This window comes from Manis pentadactyla, chromosome 11 (assembly GCF_030020395.1).
Source record: "Manis pentadactyla isolate mManPen7 chromosome 11, mManPen7.hap1, whole genome shotgun sequence".
Taxonomy (NCBI): Eukaryota; Metazoa; Chordata; class Mammalia; order Pholidota; family Manidae; genus Manis; species Manis pentadactyla.
This window is the reverse complement of record NC_080029.1, coordinates 97537158-97555057: the sequence shown is the minus strand read 5'-3', so window position 1 is coordinate 97555057 and position 17900 is coordinate 97537158. Positions and strand designations below refer to the sequence as shown.

The window sequence follows — 17900 nt, the reverse complement described above, 5'->3', positions numbered from 1 at the left end:
AATTATTTTAGGCCTTTTACAATGAAGAAAGCTCAAATTTTCACACACTGTTAATATCATTTTAGGTAGATGAGATATAATGTATATAATGCCCTTGGCACAGTTCTTGGCATACAATAGCTGGTCAATAAACAGTAGCTATTGTTGTCATTATAAAATGAGACATACAGACACAGTGTTTAGAAGCCATTCTGATTAAAGATATGACTTCTAGACTAGCTACCATCTATACTGCTATTTACTGCCACATACTTGAAATCAGTTTAAAGAAGGAAAATCTTATTCTGTATATTAAAAGTCTTGTTTTTCATAATTGAATTTGCATAGACACTAAAACTGTGGTGACAAGAGCTGTGTGCTCTGTATAAGACGAGATGTCACCAGTTTTATATTAAGAACTGCAGTCTTTTAGTTAATCACATGAACAGAAACATAGATTTAAAAGTCCAAGAAATATTCTACCCTTTCCCATTGGCCAACTTTTAAACTGTAACCTAAAATGATTTTTTCAATTTCATAAAACCCAGTGTAGGAAGAAGACTTCAGTTTCACAGTCCCTTTGATATCATGGTAGCATGACATGATATTCTCAAGTAAAGGAACAGAACTCCGGATTTTATTCCTAGTTCTTCCGCTGGTTCATGAGCTTGAAGAAATCACCAGGATGCTCTGTATTCATGCAAGTGTTCTCTTTGGGTAGACAGCCCTGCAGTGAAATATGAAAAGAGGGAGTGCATTAGAGAAAGAAAAAAAAAGGTCCTCTGTAAATACTGTTATTAACAACCAAGGCTATCACATTTGATTAGAAATGACTTACACAAACAGGAATTGGCAGCAAGTTTAATACACTTAAAAACAAATGTTAAAATATCTGACCCAAAATGTTTGTTAATTTCATGTAACTAGGGTTCCTTTAGCTTGCTCTTAATTTAAAATTAGTGTCACTCACAACTTAGAACCATCAGGTTACCTTGGTGATAACCATGTTAAAAACAAGGGCTTATAATGTCCCAGGCAACTAACGTAAATGGAGATATGTATCTTGGCGCATGGGATAAGCCAGCCACACAATAAAGAACAGTGAAGAACAGACCTGGAACTATGTTTTGATGATAGACTATGTTATGATGACAAATATATCTATATGTATTTCTGTACATATAATATGTATATATACACACACACACATATATATATATAATGTGTATACCTAATATGTATAACATACTTACATATACTTAAATGAGCACCCTATAAAGGAATTATAAACATATGTATGCTGTTCCATAGTGAGGAACTTTGTTTCATGAGGACTAAAAAACATGTCCTCTGGGTTCCTTTACAGCTTTGTCTAAATATTTCAGCTCCCTTGTCATGGCTGATTGTTTCCATTTTAACAAATAAACATGTTTTTTTCCTCCCAATCACTTTAGCAGTGTTCATAATCCACCCACTGGCTTACATTCCCAGCCCACACAGATGTTAAGGGTTTCCTTTTTCTCCTTAAGCTTTGTCCAAATCATGGGTATTGCTGAGGGGAATGTTCACTTTAATGGAAGGAAAATGTACCTTTGCCTGAAATCTAGAATACAGCTCTTCTGTCCTTGGCTGAAGGGGGCTGGGCTACAACTTTTCTATATCCAACATATAAAGCTTCTGCTGCTCATTTTACATAATTGTAATTGGACAACAGATCAGAAGAAGAACAGACTAGGTTGCTGCTAGGTGCCATCCTTGCTGGGTCCCAGCTTTTCCAAGCTAATTTGAAAGAACCTACCTCCCATCAGGTGCTCACTCAATCCGTTAGTGAATAAGGCATACCATTAAAATTAGAATTATGTTCAGTTATAATAACAGGATTTCCGGGTAATTCCATTCTCAAACTTTCTGCGGCTTTTCACATGAAAAATGTTGCCTGGTGGGTCTTAGTCCATGAGAGAGAATCATATACTTCAAAACCGCCAGCCGTCAGTGAGAATTTGCACCCATTCCCTCCCAGCTTCTTATCACTGCTAATTGTCCTCCACTGGCTGTCAGCCTGTGAAAACTCTGTGGGTGTTCAGTTAAATCCTCTTAGCTCAAATCTGAATCCAAATTAAGAAATCCAAGTAGCCTTCATATTTGGCCTCTCCATTCACTCTGACATCCTCTTCCCCAGTGCCTAGTGAAGGCGATCCCACAGTGAGCCAGCTCTGCCAGCTTGGGGTACCCGTGACTGAGGCCCAGGGGCGGGAAGGCAGGTGCTTGTGTGGGTGATACAGCCTCTCCCTGTATGGCTGTCGGAGGGGCCAGAGCAACGCAGAGCACAAGCCCTCACTTGAATGTCAGTGGAACACACCCAGAACCTGTGCCCGGGGTCTGCTAAGACCACACCCGTGCCCTTCAAAAGAGCCGTGCAAGTAGGACCTTTGAGTATTTGTGAAGGATCTGTGCTGGGGTTAAAGAGGTTGCAGTGTCAGCCCTAAATTTGAATTTCTTTGCTTTTCTTGGCTTGTGCTTATTCTTAATCTTAAAAAGGAATTTTCTGTTTGGAGCAAACTTGTGGGGGAAAGAGAACATTTGTACAGAAAGATGTTCTTGGCAAGTGTGTGCTGTGTTTCCTTCACATTATTGAAGAGCAGAGAGTTTGAATGTAGTGTTTTTGTTTGCTTGTTTTCCTTATGGCTCAGTTTCCCCTTCTGTTTGCTTTTATAATGAAGGGCAGTCTCAGGCCTAAGTCTGCCATGGGAACACTTAATGAATAATATTTGGCACATTCATGCACATCCACACACATGTGCAAAAACCTTTTATTCAGAGATGAATTTATTCTAATTCACTTGTTACATACCAAGAGTGAAAATCATTGAGATAATGACTTATACAACTATTCACAAAATGGAGAATTGAATATTGGCTCCTGAGTTACTCTGTTCTGGTATCTTAAAGCTCATGGTACACAGCCTCCTGCAAATCTAATTTCTCTTCACTTTGAAAACACAGCAGTAAAATTGCACATATTTTCTTGAATTTGAAATTTATATTAGCACATTGTTAATGATTTTTTTAAAAATGAGAAGACTCTCCTTTTAAAAGAAATGGTAATTTTCTTAATTGCAAGGATAGATACGGAAGATAAAAAATCTGTATGAAAGTAAGGGTGCTTTTGATCATTAGATTTGGAAAGAAAAAGATTACAGAATTACTAGATTGACGGGCTGTGATCATCTTTGAAAACTGTACTACATAAAAAAGATCAGTGAATATTTTTGTAAGTTTGCTAATAACTCATTAAGATTTTGAAAATTCCATAAAGCAGGCCTTAGCATAAAGTCCTGATGTGGCTAAAGAAATCAGCTTGATTAGGCTGCTGTGTCCCAAGGAAAAGAGTGCCAAGCAGCAGACAGAAAAAAATGAGATCCCCATGACTCTGCCCCTCACTGACCTTGGGGTCCTACCTTTGGGGACCTGTGCATCCTCCTCTGAGAAGCCAAGGATTTAGGAGAGTAGAATTCTAAGTTCTTTCCACTTAGAAAGTGACTTAATTTTATAACATTTGGAGGTTTCAATACTTAAGCCATTGAAGCACATTGTTTTTACCTAAGAAATCATGACAAAAAAGGGAGTGAAACAGTCTGAAGATAGGACCCTGCAGAAGTGGTTTGCATCATAAGCTCTGTGGGGAGTGGTCGTCTGAGGAGAAAGCAGTGTCAATGGCCTTGCTTGGGAGCTGTTAGGTCAGGCTTACTTTTGTGAATTCCCATGCCTACTTACCACGGTTATCCCTGGGCTGGCCTTCCTCCTCATTTCTTTGGAATGTGCCTTGCTCAATTACTCAGTTGGTTAAAGCACCCAGTCACAAGTCTAAAGCTGCCTGGTATGTGTTTCCCTTGACCTACCTTAATAACTCAACAGGTTCGCGTGGCTGCCAAAGTTGCATTAAAATTCACCCATGCAGTACATTGTAATTGTAAGAACATTCTTCCAGGCATGTTTTCATTTCACAATTATTAGTGATACTAAAAAATACTTTTGTAGGGAAAATGTCATTATGGTATTTTTGTTCATGTTTGCTCTAGAAGTCATGAAGTAGCCAAGGAGCCCAGGACCATCTCAGAGCTTCAGGTGGAACATTTGGCAAACAGCGTGTTTCCAAACACTTTCAAATCATTTAATTGGGTTTCCTCAGTAAACAAAAGTGTAAATACAAGTTGCTTGCCCAGTTTCTTTTTCATGCCACTATTCAAGTGATCACAGAAAACTCTTGCAACAATTCATATGCCAGAATCATCCTTCCTAACCTATGTTTTTGTTAGACTTTGGTTTCCATATACAGTTGTAGTGTCCAGACCTGTGAGTTCTTGTTCTTAGTTAATGAAAAAGTTGATTATAAGGTTACGTGCCTATCTTTCATTATATAATGGATTAATCTTGGGAAATAACATTCTGGTATGAATTCCAGTTGATCGCCCACTGGGTATCTTACGATTCAGCTCAGTTCCACAGATGGAGCTCAGTCCCATAAAACAGACCCCACTTCAGATGGACCAACTGGCTATAAATTCTCCATATCAGAGGTTCCTACTACCCCTTCCTTGTATTCAGTTAATTTCCTAGAGTGGTTCACAGAACTCAGGAAACCAGTTTAGTCACTAGATTACCAGCTTCTTATAAAAGGATATAACTCAAGAAAAGCCAAATGGAAGACCTGCATGGAGCAAAGTGTGGAGAAGTGGTGTGGATATTCCATGCCCTCCCTGAGCATGCCTCTGTCCCGAATCTTTGTGTTCACCCACGTGGAAACTCTCTGAAAACCCCGTCATTCTGGATTTTTATGGAAGCTTCATTACATGGGCATGACTGATCAAATCATTGGCCACTGGTGAATGATTCCATTTCTAACCCCTCTCTCCTCCTCGGAGGTCAGTGGAGTAAGACTGAAAGTCCCAACCCTCTAATGGTTGATTATCCTGGCAATCATCCCCCAGGTTAGTTGCAGGTCCAAAATCCACCTCATTTACCTAACAAAAGACACCTTGATTGCTCTCAATGCTTAGCAAATTCCAAGGATTTTAGGAACTCTGCCAAAAAGAAGGATAAAGACCAAATATATATTTCTTATTTAAATCACAATATCACAGGAAACAAAACATATTTCACTTTATACTTTATATTCTTTTCTAGAACACTTTTATATTGTACAAGCTACTTGGCTAAATTAGGAAATGAAATTTTGGAGAATGGAGAATTTTCAAGAATTTGGAGTCTTTTAGGAATGTTAAAACATGAAATTCAACTGAGTAAAATGTAAAGATCTCATTAGCTTTATTCAACAATTCTTGCATTGGGCAGCATCTCATCTGGGGTATAGAAAGGAGCTCCATGGAGCTGTACAGAATGAAAGGCTTTCATGGTCAGAAAAGCAGGAGGAACAAGGAAAGAGCAGATTGTCTCAGCAAGGTCACCTTCTTATGGGGAATGGAAGAGATGGATTACCTTCTTTGGGCTGACCGGGTAATTCCAGATTGATGGGTTAAAAGCTGCATTCCTGCGAGAGGCTGTAACTGTGATAGGTATTTAAGACTTGCTTTGCTCTCCAGGCTTTGCACAAGTGACTCCATCTTGGGCCTTTTGTCTCTTTTTTAACAGTAATGTGACCTTAATCTGGTACTCCTTTTCCTAACAAATCCCCATTGGATTGATTTGAGTTTTACATGAAATACACAAGAAGGCTTGGGTCTCCAATGTGCTAGAAGTCTAAGAAGCTACAGAAAAGATGGTTCACACACTGCTTTAAGGAGACTTTGCTGCAAATGCTTGAATTAGCAACACTTAAAGTAAAACTTTTCTAAAAATAAAGCATAATTAAGTAATACAGTATTTTACATTGAAGAATAAAATGTATTTATATAGAGAATATGAGTGAAAAAAATTTTTTGTAATATGCCAACAACATTGTATTCCCTTGTCTGTATGAGATATGAAAACAATGTTTACTTTATATTTGACTTAATAAAAGTATTGGGACAAGAAACATGAGTGCTAATGCTATTGAACATTAGGCAAATCATTTTTTAAGGTTTTTAGCTGGAAAGAAGTTCATTTTGTTTTGCTGTGACAGGACACTTACAATGAAATAATAGGAAATAATTAGATTTAATAAAAGCAAGTAGCATCATATTGTTCTGTCTTTATAAACTGAAACTTAAAGTTGTTCCATATATGTGGAATATATATGTGAATGCTAAGCCAATCTGTGTGAAAGTGAGTCAGATTTTGAAATGCTAGTTGCTACTGCTAAGCTGCTTAAAATACCAAAAACTCATCTGTGCTAAACTTTTTTTTAAACCACTGGTTATTTTTCCAGACATCAATGAATGTGAAATTGGAGCACACAACTGTGACAGGCATGCTGTATGTACCAACACTGCAGGAAGCTTCAAATGTAGCTGCAGCCCTGGGTGGATTGGAGATGGCATTAAGTGCACTGGTAGGTTGGAAAATAACAGAAATTGCTCACCATGAGTTGCATAGACTATAAATATGAAAATATTAATTCTGTAAAGAAAAACTTAACTTGTGTATTATTGACTTTTAATGCCACACTTCCTGCTCCTAATGATGGGACTGTTTTCCTTAAGACCTGGACGAATGCTCCAATGGAACCCACATGTGCAGCCAACATGCAGACTGTAAGAACACCATGGGCTCTTACCGCTGCCTCTGTAAGGAAGGATACACAGGCGATGGCTTCACTTGTACAGGTAGGCTTGTGTTGGAAACAACTGTGTAAATGTAAATAGTAACTGAGGAAGCAAGGTGTTCTCCATCTTTCAGACCATCAGTTCTTTTCTGAAGTCTGGGTCAGTTACAGACAACTTTTAACAGAAAAGATTAGTTATGTAAAACTATATCCCTGTGGAATGGGAATTTAGAGCTAGGTTCATAAAGGAGACCTCAGAAGCTAGATATACATACACATGTATGTAGTTGTATAGTTGACATATGTATCACTATAATACTTTGACATATGTATCACTATAATACTTTAAAATAAAGCGTACCTCCTTTTATAATCCTTAGCCTTTATATTTTTGTTTATATTTCTCATTGATGAGTTGTTTTCCATACTGAAACCCAGAGTAAACTCACCATAGGAATTTAAGGAAAAGGGATCAAGATGTTCTGGATTAGGTTAACAGTATATATTTTTCTCCCACTAGCCACCATCATTATCATCCCACGTTGGGATAAGCAAGAATTTCATAACTGCTTTGTAAGGAATTCATTCATTTCTGGTTTCATAATATGTTAATGACATTGTTTCTCAGCTATAATTAATAATCATAGAATTAACATGAATTGCTACTTACATTTAAATATGATTAGACATGTGAGTATATAAATGATACATATACTTACATGAATATGTGTACACAGACAGCATTTCTTATGTCAGAAATCTGGTATTAAAGAAGATAATGAGGTCCATTTCTCATTGACTATCAGGTAGCATAGCTGCTGACATGACTTGAAACATTAATTTACCAAGAGTCCAAGACCCAGTTAAGTAATTTACCTAAGTTTATTTTAGTTCACTGAAAGTTTTATAGCTGAAATTGTTTTGTGTAACCCAGTGAAATTTTTTCTTCATAACCCTCCCATTACTTTTTAGAAAATGTTGAGTTTCATGTATTAGGTATGTACGGCTCATCTGTTTGAGTTAATGCCTGTGATTATTAACAAAACTCAGTAGCAATTAAACAGACTCTGGCTCTACTCTGTAGTTGCTATTCTAGGTCTTCTGCTGTTCATTTGAGCTGACCCTAAAGCTTGAGAAATAGGTACAAACCATGACATTCTATTTCCTGCCACGGATGTGTCCTTGTGTGGATGACCCTGCCTCAAAAAGCCTTAGGTGGAGCAGTTCGTCTGACTTCTTACTCATTTTACATCACTAGGGGTAATTCGGCATTCAGGATTCTGAATCTGACCCTCACATTCCTTGATTATTCAATATTAACATTCAAAAGAGAAAAACAAATGAGTTTAAGTGTGTCATGTAGAAATTATGATGAAACACTGCTCCATTCAGGAAGTTGGCGGTTAGAAAAAATGTCAGACCTGAGGAATCAGAAGCTCATAACTGAAGAAGAGTAACCTGTGTTTCTTTCTGTAGACCTTGATGAGTGCTCTGAGAATCTGAACCTGTGTGGCAATGGGCAGTGTTTAAATGCCCCAGGAGGATACCGCTGTGACTGCGACATGGGCTTTGCACCCACTGCTGATGGGAAAGCCTGTAAAGGTAACCGACAGGGCCTGAACAGGTTAGGTTACTGAAATAGTCCTGATTTTTTTTTTTTAACTGAGGTATGTTTTGGCTTTCTGTCTAACCTGGACAATTCATTTTGAAGGATTAGTTCTCCAGCCAGACCATTTCTCTGTGCAGAGAAAATCTGAGCTTCCTGGCCACGAGCTGCACATCCAGCCTTGGCCAGATGTTTGCAAGGGCACACCCTTTGGTCACAGAGAACATAACCAGGTGTGGCTGGCTAGGTGCACCCTACTGATCCCCATCGCTGGCGGAAAGAGGTCAAAGTGGGGGTCCCTTGATAACGTCCCATTGAGGGATTCTCTTTAAGTAAGGAAACATGACTTTTTATCTCTGCTATTGTTTGGTTTCTAGAAATAAAGGCTTTAAAATAAGAGCAGAGCAGGCAGTCTTGTCCATATGTAGAATAATATCCTGCATATATCTCACATGGTATCTAAATATCTAGTATATATGAACATGAAACAGTCTTTTACACACCCATTCAGTAGAGGACCCCTGAAGGATAATACTTAATGTCATACTGGCTCAGGGCATGAGGTTCTGTCTTTCTGACAGGTGTTGGTCAGACAAGAAGAGCCCTTGGAGCCTGTTGGCTAGGGATGGGTCCCACTAGGAAACAAGACTTTTCTCTTTACCCTCACTTTTCCAGTCGCGGCACATTATCCCTCATTGAGAAGAACTAGTGACTACAGTGAACTAACAAGATCTCAGTAGAAATAAACAAATGATAACAATTGACAGTAGAAGTTTAAACAAGACCCTGATTAATGCCTTCACTGATAGTTGTTGCTTGTTAATAGGACATTAACTGAAAATCAGTCTTTAGCTATGAGCTGTATACTAATTCCCTCATATAGTTCTATGCAGATACTTTCCTTGATATGGAACCATTTGGTGTTCTTTGAACAGTTTATATTACATATGCAGAGTTTGATATAAAATTCCTCTGTGGCAAGAAACCAGACTGTGCTCTTGATCATGTGCCTAATGCCCTGTTTACTTTCATTACTCTGAACATCCAAGGAAAACAGGTACTGTGCCACCTCGGGTAACATAAATAGTCACAGCGAAAGTTTGGCTTCTCTTAATGCTATACGGGAAGGTTCTGTTTGTTTGTTTGTTCTTAATATAAATCATTGCTGGCAGAGTCATCATGGCTATTTAAAGCCAGTCTCAAGGCTGAAAGTATGCCCGGATGTCAGTTACACGAGGAGAATGTTCACAGGCAGCAGGGACAGAGCCTGAAAGAAGCGTCTGCAGTGTGTAGATCTCCACCAGCAAAAGCAAACACATGCCATAGTATCAGGGACACAGAGGATTAAAACACTGATTACCACGAAGCCTTTATGAGGCCTAAAATTTTAATCCACAATAAAAACTGAACATATAAATAAGAACAACCAACAAAGTTAGTCTGAGGTGGCCTTTTGGGCTCTTAACTCCACGGAAGTGATGTGGACCTGTGTGAAACACCATTGCTGAGAACATATATGCATGTAAAATGCTTAGCCCACTGCTTGGCATGTAATAAAGGCCGACAAAAAATTTTTTTTCTCACTTGAAAGGCTTACTTATACAGTTGACCCTTGAATAATGCAGGGGTTAGGGACCCTGAATATCTGAGTATAACTTTTGACTCCCCAAACTTAACTAGTAGTCTGCTATTGACCAGATACCATAGCTTTACCAATAACATAAACAGTCAGTTAACACATATTGTATATGTTCTGCGCATTTCATACTGCATTCTTACTATAAGGTAAGCTAGAGAAAAGAAAACGTCTCTTCAGACTGTCACGAATTTCCAAAAAGTTTTCCAATATATTTATTGAAAAAAAGTCTGCTTGTAAGTGGATCCATGCAGTTCAAATCTGTGTTGTTCATGGGTTAACCATACATGGCAAATAATCTAAAAGCCTGTAGGAGTAGCACGTAGATTGATGTGCAATAGTCTTCATTCTCTTAGTAATAATAGTTGCCAATTCGCATTAGGCTGTTTCTTTAGCAAAAAATTAATTTGATTTCTCCTCTTTTTATCCCTCCCCAAGATATCGATGAGTGCTCATTTACAAATATCTGTGTTTTTGGAACCTGTCACAACCTTCCTGGCCTGTTCCGCTGTGAGTGTGAGATAGGATATGAACTGGACAGAACTGGTGGGAACTGTACAGGTAAGGCGTCCACTCGCATTGAATTCTGCGCCCAGGTGTCCTGGGGGGCCTGGCTGATGGAGCCTTGCTGGGACCACACCAGGATATTCACAGAGTCTCAAAAGAAAGGTGGGGATGAAGCATCAGGAATCACAGAATAAATTTCCTAGAACTGGTTAGATGTGAGGATGCAGAGGAAAGAGTCAAAGACAGTTGAAGGAGCTGAGTTTGCAGTCTTACAATCAAGATGTGGCCACAGAGGAATGTTCCAGGGATGCTCCAGCTGTCACACTTCCCAGCAGGTCCTTTTCTCCTTGGATACATTTTCAGAGACTTTCCTTTTGAAGGCCATGCCCCGGAATCATAGGCTTTCTCCTTGTACATCTCTGTTGTAACACCTGCTCCTGCCTGTCAGTGGTTACCAGAGAACATGGTACTTAGAACTCAGCCACCCATTTTTAGGTGGAGATTATCTTGGAGAGCAAGAGACTCTGAGAACATAAGAAAAAGAAGAAAAGCTATAGGCACTCAGTGGACCGTTACTTGGTTCACTTTCACTCTGAAAGCCACTGATTGGCACAGTTCTCCTTCCTAGCCTACTGTTCCATCGAGGACACTGAGGAAACAAGTTCCGGTGCATAGGTGTGGGATTTCAGTTTTTTTCCAGCTGCCTAAACAAGTAATGCCTCAGTGGCTCTCCAGATTATGACCACCACCTTCCTGAAATTAGTCTGGACTAGGCTGTTCCTCATGCACACATTCTTCTCTGGGTTTTTCTGAAAACTATTATGATGCCAAGCCGCTGTCTTAGTTCCTCTAGCATACCTCAGGAAGTTGCCTCCTCATGGCCCATGTCCTCTCCTCAGTGCCCCAAATTACCATCAGCATCATTCTAACCTCATTGTTGTTAGTCTGTCCTGTCCCTCCAAGTTCACCTGCAACTTGGGCAATGAATTTTCTGCAGTGGAACCTACAGAAGTGTTACCAGGTGATCCAGGGTGGAAGACTGAAGAAGTAACATCCTCATTCCCCAGTCTCTCCTCTCTGGATCAGTCCATCTGTTCTTGAGAATTTCACGAGGATTGCATAAGAGTGGAATTTGTCAAAACCCATGTCCCAAATTTGGAATGCTGTACATATTTTCAGACTAGAAACAGAAAGGGAAATATTCAACCTAGCATCAGTGATGGGGCAAAGACCCTTAGCAGGCTTGGAGGAACACACCCAGCCTCGTGCCTGAGTCTGTGCTTGCACCCAGCTTCCCCAAAGCCAGCACAGCCAGTGGGAGAGGCAGCAGAAGTCGCCTGCTCCTGAGGGTTCATTGGGACACTTGCTCTACTTTGATGAAATAACAAGACACACATATGAAATATGTTTTCTTAAAACCTGTGTCTGAATTTTTGGTTGACCAAGGTCACAGCAGTGTTTTGTTTTCAGTTACCTTAACTGGAATATTTTTCCTAGTTCCAAAGTCATATTTTCTCCTGATGACAAATTTGAAGGCTAAATGTGTTCCAGGGGAAAAAGACCAAAGACTATGACATATTTCCTTCCTGAGGGGTTTTATTTCAGAAGTGGAAGACTATTTCTAGGTGTGATTATAACTAATAACTCTCAAAATTCTTGTTGGGAGCTCTAGATGCAGTGGTGCTACTGTTTTATGGTGATGTCTGCCCCACGTTGGCCCCGCTGTGATTCTGCTTCTTTGGTTTTAGACGTCAATGAATGTCTGGATCCAACCACTTGTATCAGTGGGAACTGTGTCAACACTCCGGGCAGCTATACCTGTGACTGTCCACCAGATTTTGAGCTGAATCCAACTCGAGTTGGTTGTGTTGGTAAGATCTTAAAAACTCTACAGATAAGTGTACTGTATGTTATTTTTAAATCCATTTTGAACATTCCATTCTCAAATTTTTTAAAAGTAATAATATAAAAACTTAGACATGGTCAAAATCTGCTTTCTACTTTTGAGTACCTGTTTTATAGGTAAATTCCCAGTATATGTGTTTGGGCACTTTTTTGTTTCTTGGTAAAAGTATATTGCGATTTTTAAACAGTTTCTGAAATGGGTTTGAATTTTCAGCCCTCACACAGAAAGAATCTGCCTGACACCTTTTGTTTGTATGTGATAAATAGATACCCGCTCTGGAAACTGCTATTTGGATATCCGACCCCGAGGAGACAATGGAGATACAGCCTGCAGCAATGAAATCGGAGTTGGTGTTTCCAAGGCTTCCTGCTGTTGTTCTCTGGGTAGAGCCTGGGGTACTCCTTGTGAGCTCTGCCCTCTTGTGAACACGTGTAAGTGGACATCCTCCTGTTTACTAGTATTCCAGCTCAGGCCAGTTCTCCTTTCTAGATCCAGAGTAACCGCCAGAGAGGGAGGGAGCTGCTACTAGTCTACTCTTCATCCAGGGAAGGGAGATCAATCCTCTCAGTCCTGCTGAGGGACCCCACTCCCAAACTGGGAGTCAGAAAGTGACCTTTTTGGCTTGCCCTAAAAGGTCAGATGCAGCAGGTAACATCTCACTTCTCTCTTGGTGAAAAGCAGACAACATTATTTAAAAGAAGGTTTTTCAGGATAGGTTATTTACAGCATATTGCTTACTTTCCAGGGGCACATTGATTGATACCTCCTTTTATCATTTTTTGGCTACTTTCAGAAGCTCTAAGACAGACTCAAGGGCCCTGGGGTGGAAGAAAAGCAATTAGTTAAGCAAATATGAAATGAAAGTTTATTCTGTCTTATGGTATGACTTGAGAGAAAGCTGTACAATGTGATTTTAAGGACGTAAAGAAGTCTTCTAAAAAAATAAAATAAAAGGCTTTCCATTATTCTAAGTGGGTCCTGTATTATGACTCAGGGTCAGATACAGTTTCTTGGGCATAGGTCAGTGGCTGCTGCTTATAGGGTACATCGGGGTAGGTGTGAATTCTTTCCTTGTTAAAGGGTCATTTATTCACTTTTTCTAAAACTATCTGTTGAGTATCTAGAATGTGCACTTTGGGTGTGCAGAAATGGATTAGACTAGGTCCTGCCCTCCAGGAGTGGAAGTCTAGCAGAAAATGACCCAAACATAAATTCACTGTAGGCCTCAATGAGAGCAGAAAGAATTGCCATGGTTGGGAAAAAAGAGCACACCTGGTTTCAGTTAGGGCTCTGTCACTTTGCCCCGCCCCCCACCGCCCCCGTGTAACTTTGGACAAGCTTGAGTTTCCTCGTTCATAAAATGCCTCCTGGGATTAAATGAAAGCACTCCTGTCCAGCACTCAGCCCAGGGGTGGATGCTTAGCAGGCCCCTCCTTCTTTCTTCTCTTCAGAAAGGGAAGTCCGTTCTGATTGGCAGAGGTGTGATGACTTTGTGCATTTGTACATTGGGCCTTGAAGGAAGGGTGTGACCTGAAAGAGGAGACTTAAAAAGAGCAGATGATTGCAGACAGAGGAGGAAAGCAAAAGTGAAAGAGGATAGTTAATTTCACTGATGTTGAAAGAAGTGGAGCAGTCAGCTCTATTCATTAATAGCTACTAGCATGGCAGTAGAGGTCCACCCTGCACCCAACTGGATCACAGCTAGAACTGGAATATGCACATTTACGCAAATATGCATAGCATTTCAGAGATCCAGGAGAGGACCTACCAGATTGGGGAAGACTGAGGATAATGAAAGAACTGATTCTTACCAGTGCTCTCGGGGGTGATACTGCAGATCAGGGTCATTCTTATATGCTCCTGTGTGTGTCACATCGCTGGTGCATGGCACTGACTATGTGTTTTTGAGTGCAATACTTGGATGACAGAATTAATGGGGGGAATCAAACGACACTGTAAAAAGTTGGTTTTAGAAACCAGGGGAATCAGCATTGTCCACAGAAACACGGGGGCAAGAAAGATCTCTGGTCATGAAAGAGAAAAGTGAGATGGGAACTAAGAAGGAACAGCTCTTCTGAGGTTCTGTTTGGAAAGGGTTTGTTTCAGGGACAAGCTGATTCCCATTAGTAAGGGAAGCTGTAATCCCAGGAGGAAAGGCTGGACGAAGCATAAAGAATGGAGGCGTTTGTTAAAAAAGTAAAAAGGGAAAGGAAATCTTTAAAAAGAAATAATGATAGAGGCAGGGAATGAAATGCTTCACAGGAACATAAGACCAGGGGTAGGTGGGCTGTCCTCAGACTCTTGAGGACATTCGGGCACATGGTAAAAGCCACTTGAAAATGACAAGAATACACAAAGACATTAGTGTGTTCCGATAGGTGGGATAACTGCAAGATTCCTGAAACCGAGTATTTTCAGTTAGATATGTCAGTATTTCTCTTGAGGATACTTTTTTCAGAAATTTTAGATTCCAAACAGCTCAGTTTGATTTCTTTTGTTCCAATAGCTGAATACAAAATTCTTTGTCCTGGAGGAGAAGGTTTTCGACCCAACCCAATCACTGTTATCCTGGAAGGTACTTCTGTCTCCTTTGTCTTCAAGTGAGCACATTTCGAACTCCCTTAGATTTATAAACAGTGCTGAAGAAATGCTGTTTTCATTCTGATAGATATTGATGAATGCCAGGAGCTTCCAGGGCTGTGCCAAGGCGGGAGATGTATCAACACCTTTGGTAGCTTCCAGTGCCGCTGCCCGACGGGTTACTACCTGAATGAAGATACCCGAGTGTGTGATGGTAAATGGCTCTTACAGGACGATAAGTTCTTTCAGATGCTGAGAACTGACCTCAAAAAACCAGCACACAGTTAGCAGGAAAACAATTTAGCAATATAGCACAATGGTCTAAATGTGACCATAGCCGGGTAAATATGCTGCACATGTGGCAGTTACACTAATGTTACAGGCATGATGTCATTTCCAATAGGCCCTAAGTCTCCCTCTTTTCTTGAGAAGAGTGAAGTTTTGTTATCTTGGGCCATAATCCCATTTATGCCTACCAGGACTTTTCCATGCTCTTTGGAAAACCCATCTTTAGTGGAGTAGCCCAGGTCTCATTTCAGTACATCATTCCTATGTTCTGGGCAGTTCTGGACACCTCTTCTTCTTGTCCTTCACCATTTATAATCTTGGTGCAATGAAATGAGCTTCTGTGAAAAAGGCAGCCCCTTTGGTTGTGTGATACATGTGATGACTCCTGTTCATCGTGTGTCACAGAGAAGATGGAGAATAGTGATCACTTCCAGCTCTCAGAGCCCCTGGACCACAGGCCAGCATAGGAGAGATGGCTTTCATCCTCCTGCAGGAGTCACACAACTAATTAGGAAGGAGACCTTCTTGTATCCAGTAGAATTATTCTTCTGACTCTCCAAAAGTCTTACTAGGCGAAATCAACCATGACAATCTCACTGAATATTAGTTGAGCATCACAGTGTATGTGACACAGCTCTAAGACCCATGGAGATAACAAAGATTAGAATCAACCCCTGTGTTTGAAAATGGGGACAGAAGTGTGAAATACCTTCTTCCGTATTGCCTTACCAATGCAGATTCATGAAGCTAGGTGCTGGTGGCCTAAGGAATGTATCATATCCTCCACAGACTTCTGAACTTACGAAGTACATAGTTGTCTTTCTGATGGATATTTGAGAATTTTATTTTCCCAACATTTCCATTTCTGCATGCCTTGAGGATGTTATGGGCTCATTTATTAGGAAGTTATATCAGAAGACAAAACTTCCTTTGCTAAAGTCTTTCCCGAATATGCACACATTAGCACAGATAAGGTACGCAGATGAGTAAACATTTTTTTCTTATCCATATTTCAAAGTGTCCTGTGGACTTTCTCCTCCCGTGTCAACAATTATACAGACACTGAGCATCAGGCCATTCCAAAGAGTGACGTTTTCATGTTCACAGACCACTTTCTCCTTGTATTATAGATGTGAATGAATGTGAAACTCCTGGAATCTGTGGTCCAGGGACATGTTACAACACTGTTGGCAACTACACGTGTATATGCCCTCCAGACTACATGCAAGTGAATGGGGGAAATAACTGCATGGGTAAGTCCAAACTTTTCTTAATCGTTCATGTTTGGTCCTCATATGCAAAGAGAAAAAGCTGATAAGTCCAGCACTTAGCCCTTAGCCTTAGGTTACTACCTGCCTTTCATTGTCTTTGTGAGAGCCTCTGGCCTTATAAACCATAAGCCTGGCCTTTTCACCACCTCCTGTGGTGGTTGGGAATTTTCTTTAAAATGTGATGTTGGAAAATCCCAAACAACAGTTTAATAATACTTCTTTTGTTTGCCTTTGGGTGTATCTTCACACAGTTATATTTACAACACCGACCTACAGTATTAAAACATCGTGAGTTGGAAATGAGAAAATTACTGCCAAATAGTAGTGGAGAATTGTTGCTAGGAGACTGGGTGGAGAGTCATGTAAAGCTTATTAATGCTATAGCTACATAAGGACTTAGTTCTGTGGCACAGAACACCAGGGAATACATTTCTCAAGATTCTTTTTCTAGTTGGGGAAATCCAGGATGTTCCTGCCCTTATCAAAGTCAAGTCACAATACAATGTAAAGGAAAGTTAACTCCTTGAGAACCACAGCATCACCAATCCCTGTCTTCCTCCTTCCCCAGACATGAGGAGAAGTCTGTGCTATAGAAACTATCATGCTGACAACCAGACCTGTGATGGAGAGCTGCTGTTCAATATGACCAAGAAGATGTGCTGCTGTTCCTATAACATTGGTCGGGCCTGGAATAAGCCCTGTGAACAGTGTCCCATCCCAAGTACAGGTGAGGTTGAGTTTTGCCAAAAATACAGGTTGATAATTTTCCCATGAACTGTTGGGGAAAGAGTCTCAGCAAGGGGAATAAAAATGTACATTGTTTATCTTAATAAGAAAAAAAAAATTGCTCACAAATGTCGATATTTAAAATCAGAGTTGATTCTGGTCCTTCCAGCTGAAAAATGAGTTAGAATATGCTTTCTAATTTGTAGACTAGTTCATTCATTAGACTTAGAGACTCAGCATATCACAAAAATATAAACGTTGTTATCATTGTTACGTAGTTTGCTATGTAACTAAAGGACTGGAAACATGAGGCAAAGCAGCATGGCAAACAAGTGAATCATATTCCTATTATTTTTACTTATTTATAATGAGTCTTGTTCTAAAAGGAATTTAAGGCAGCCCACAAAGATTTGAATGTAAAATAAGAAGGCCAAAGGCAAATGGCAAACAAAGGTAAGAAACTTGGAATAAGAAGCGAAGCTAATACACAAAACCCAAGCTGGGAATTTCTCCACACTTGCCAAAGAAGAGCAATAACTTTGGCTCTGAAGTTTCCAGCAGCTGTAACATGAAAAGGGAGAGATGATCAAGTCTAGGAGTCTCAGTGACCACACAGCAAACCCAACACTGATGGAAAGCATGACTCTCCTTGATACTGAGACCTGAAAGGAATTTCTTCCTGTATTCTCTCAGAGAAA

At 40.0% G+C, this 17900-nt stretch overlaps 1 protein-coding gene across 3 annotated transcripts in view; it reads left to right on the top strand.

The window, feature by feature from the left end:
* Positions 1 to 17900, top strand: part of FBN1 (fibrillin 1) — a 249651-nt gene that overhangs the window by 184098 nt on the left and 47653 nt on the right. For 2 of the 3 annotated variants that reach the window (XM_036924512.2, XM_036924514.2), the window contains exons 33-42: positions 6347 to 6469; positions 6621 to 6743; positions 8159 to 8284; positions 10363 to 10485; positions 12180 to 12302; positions 12604 to 12768; positions 14844 to 14912; positions 15006 to 15131; positions 16336 to 16458; positions 17045 to 17203. In XM_036924512.2, the coding sequence (XP_036780407.2) occupies positions 6347 to 6469; positions 6621 to 6743; positions 8159 to 8284; positions 10363 to 10485; positions 12180 to 12302; positions 12604 to 12768; positions 14844 to 14912; positions 15006 to 15131; positions 16336 to 16458; positions 17045 to 17203 (1260 nt within the window). Of the gene's footprint in view, positions 1 to 527; positions 974 to 6346; positions 6470 to 6620; positions 6744 to 8158; positions 8285 to 10362; positions 10486 to 12179; positions 12303 to 12603; positions 12769 to 14843; positions 14913 to 15005; positions 15132 to 16335; positions 16459 to 17044; positions 17204 to 17900 lie in introns of those variants that run through there. The other variant, XM_057488789.1, reaches the window with a different exon arrangement.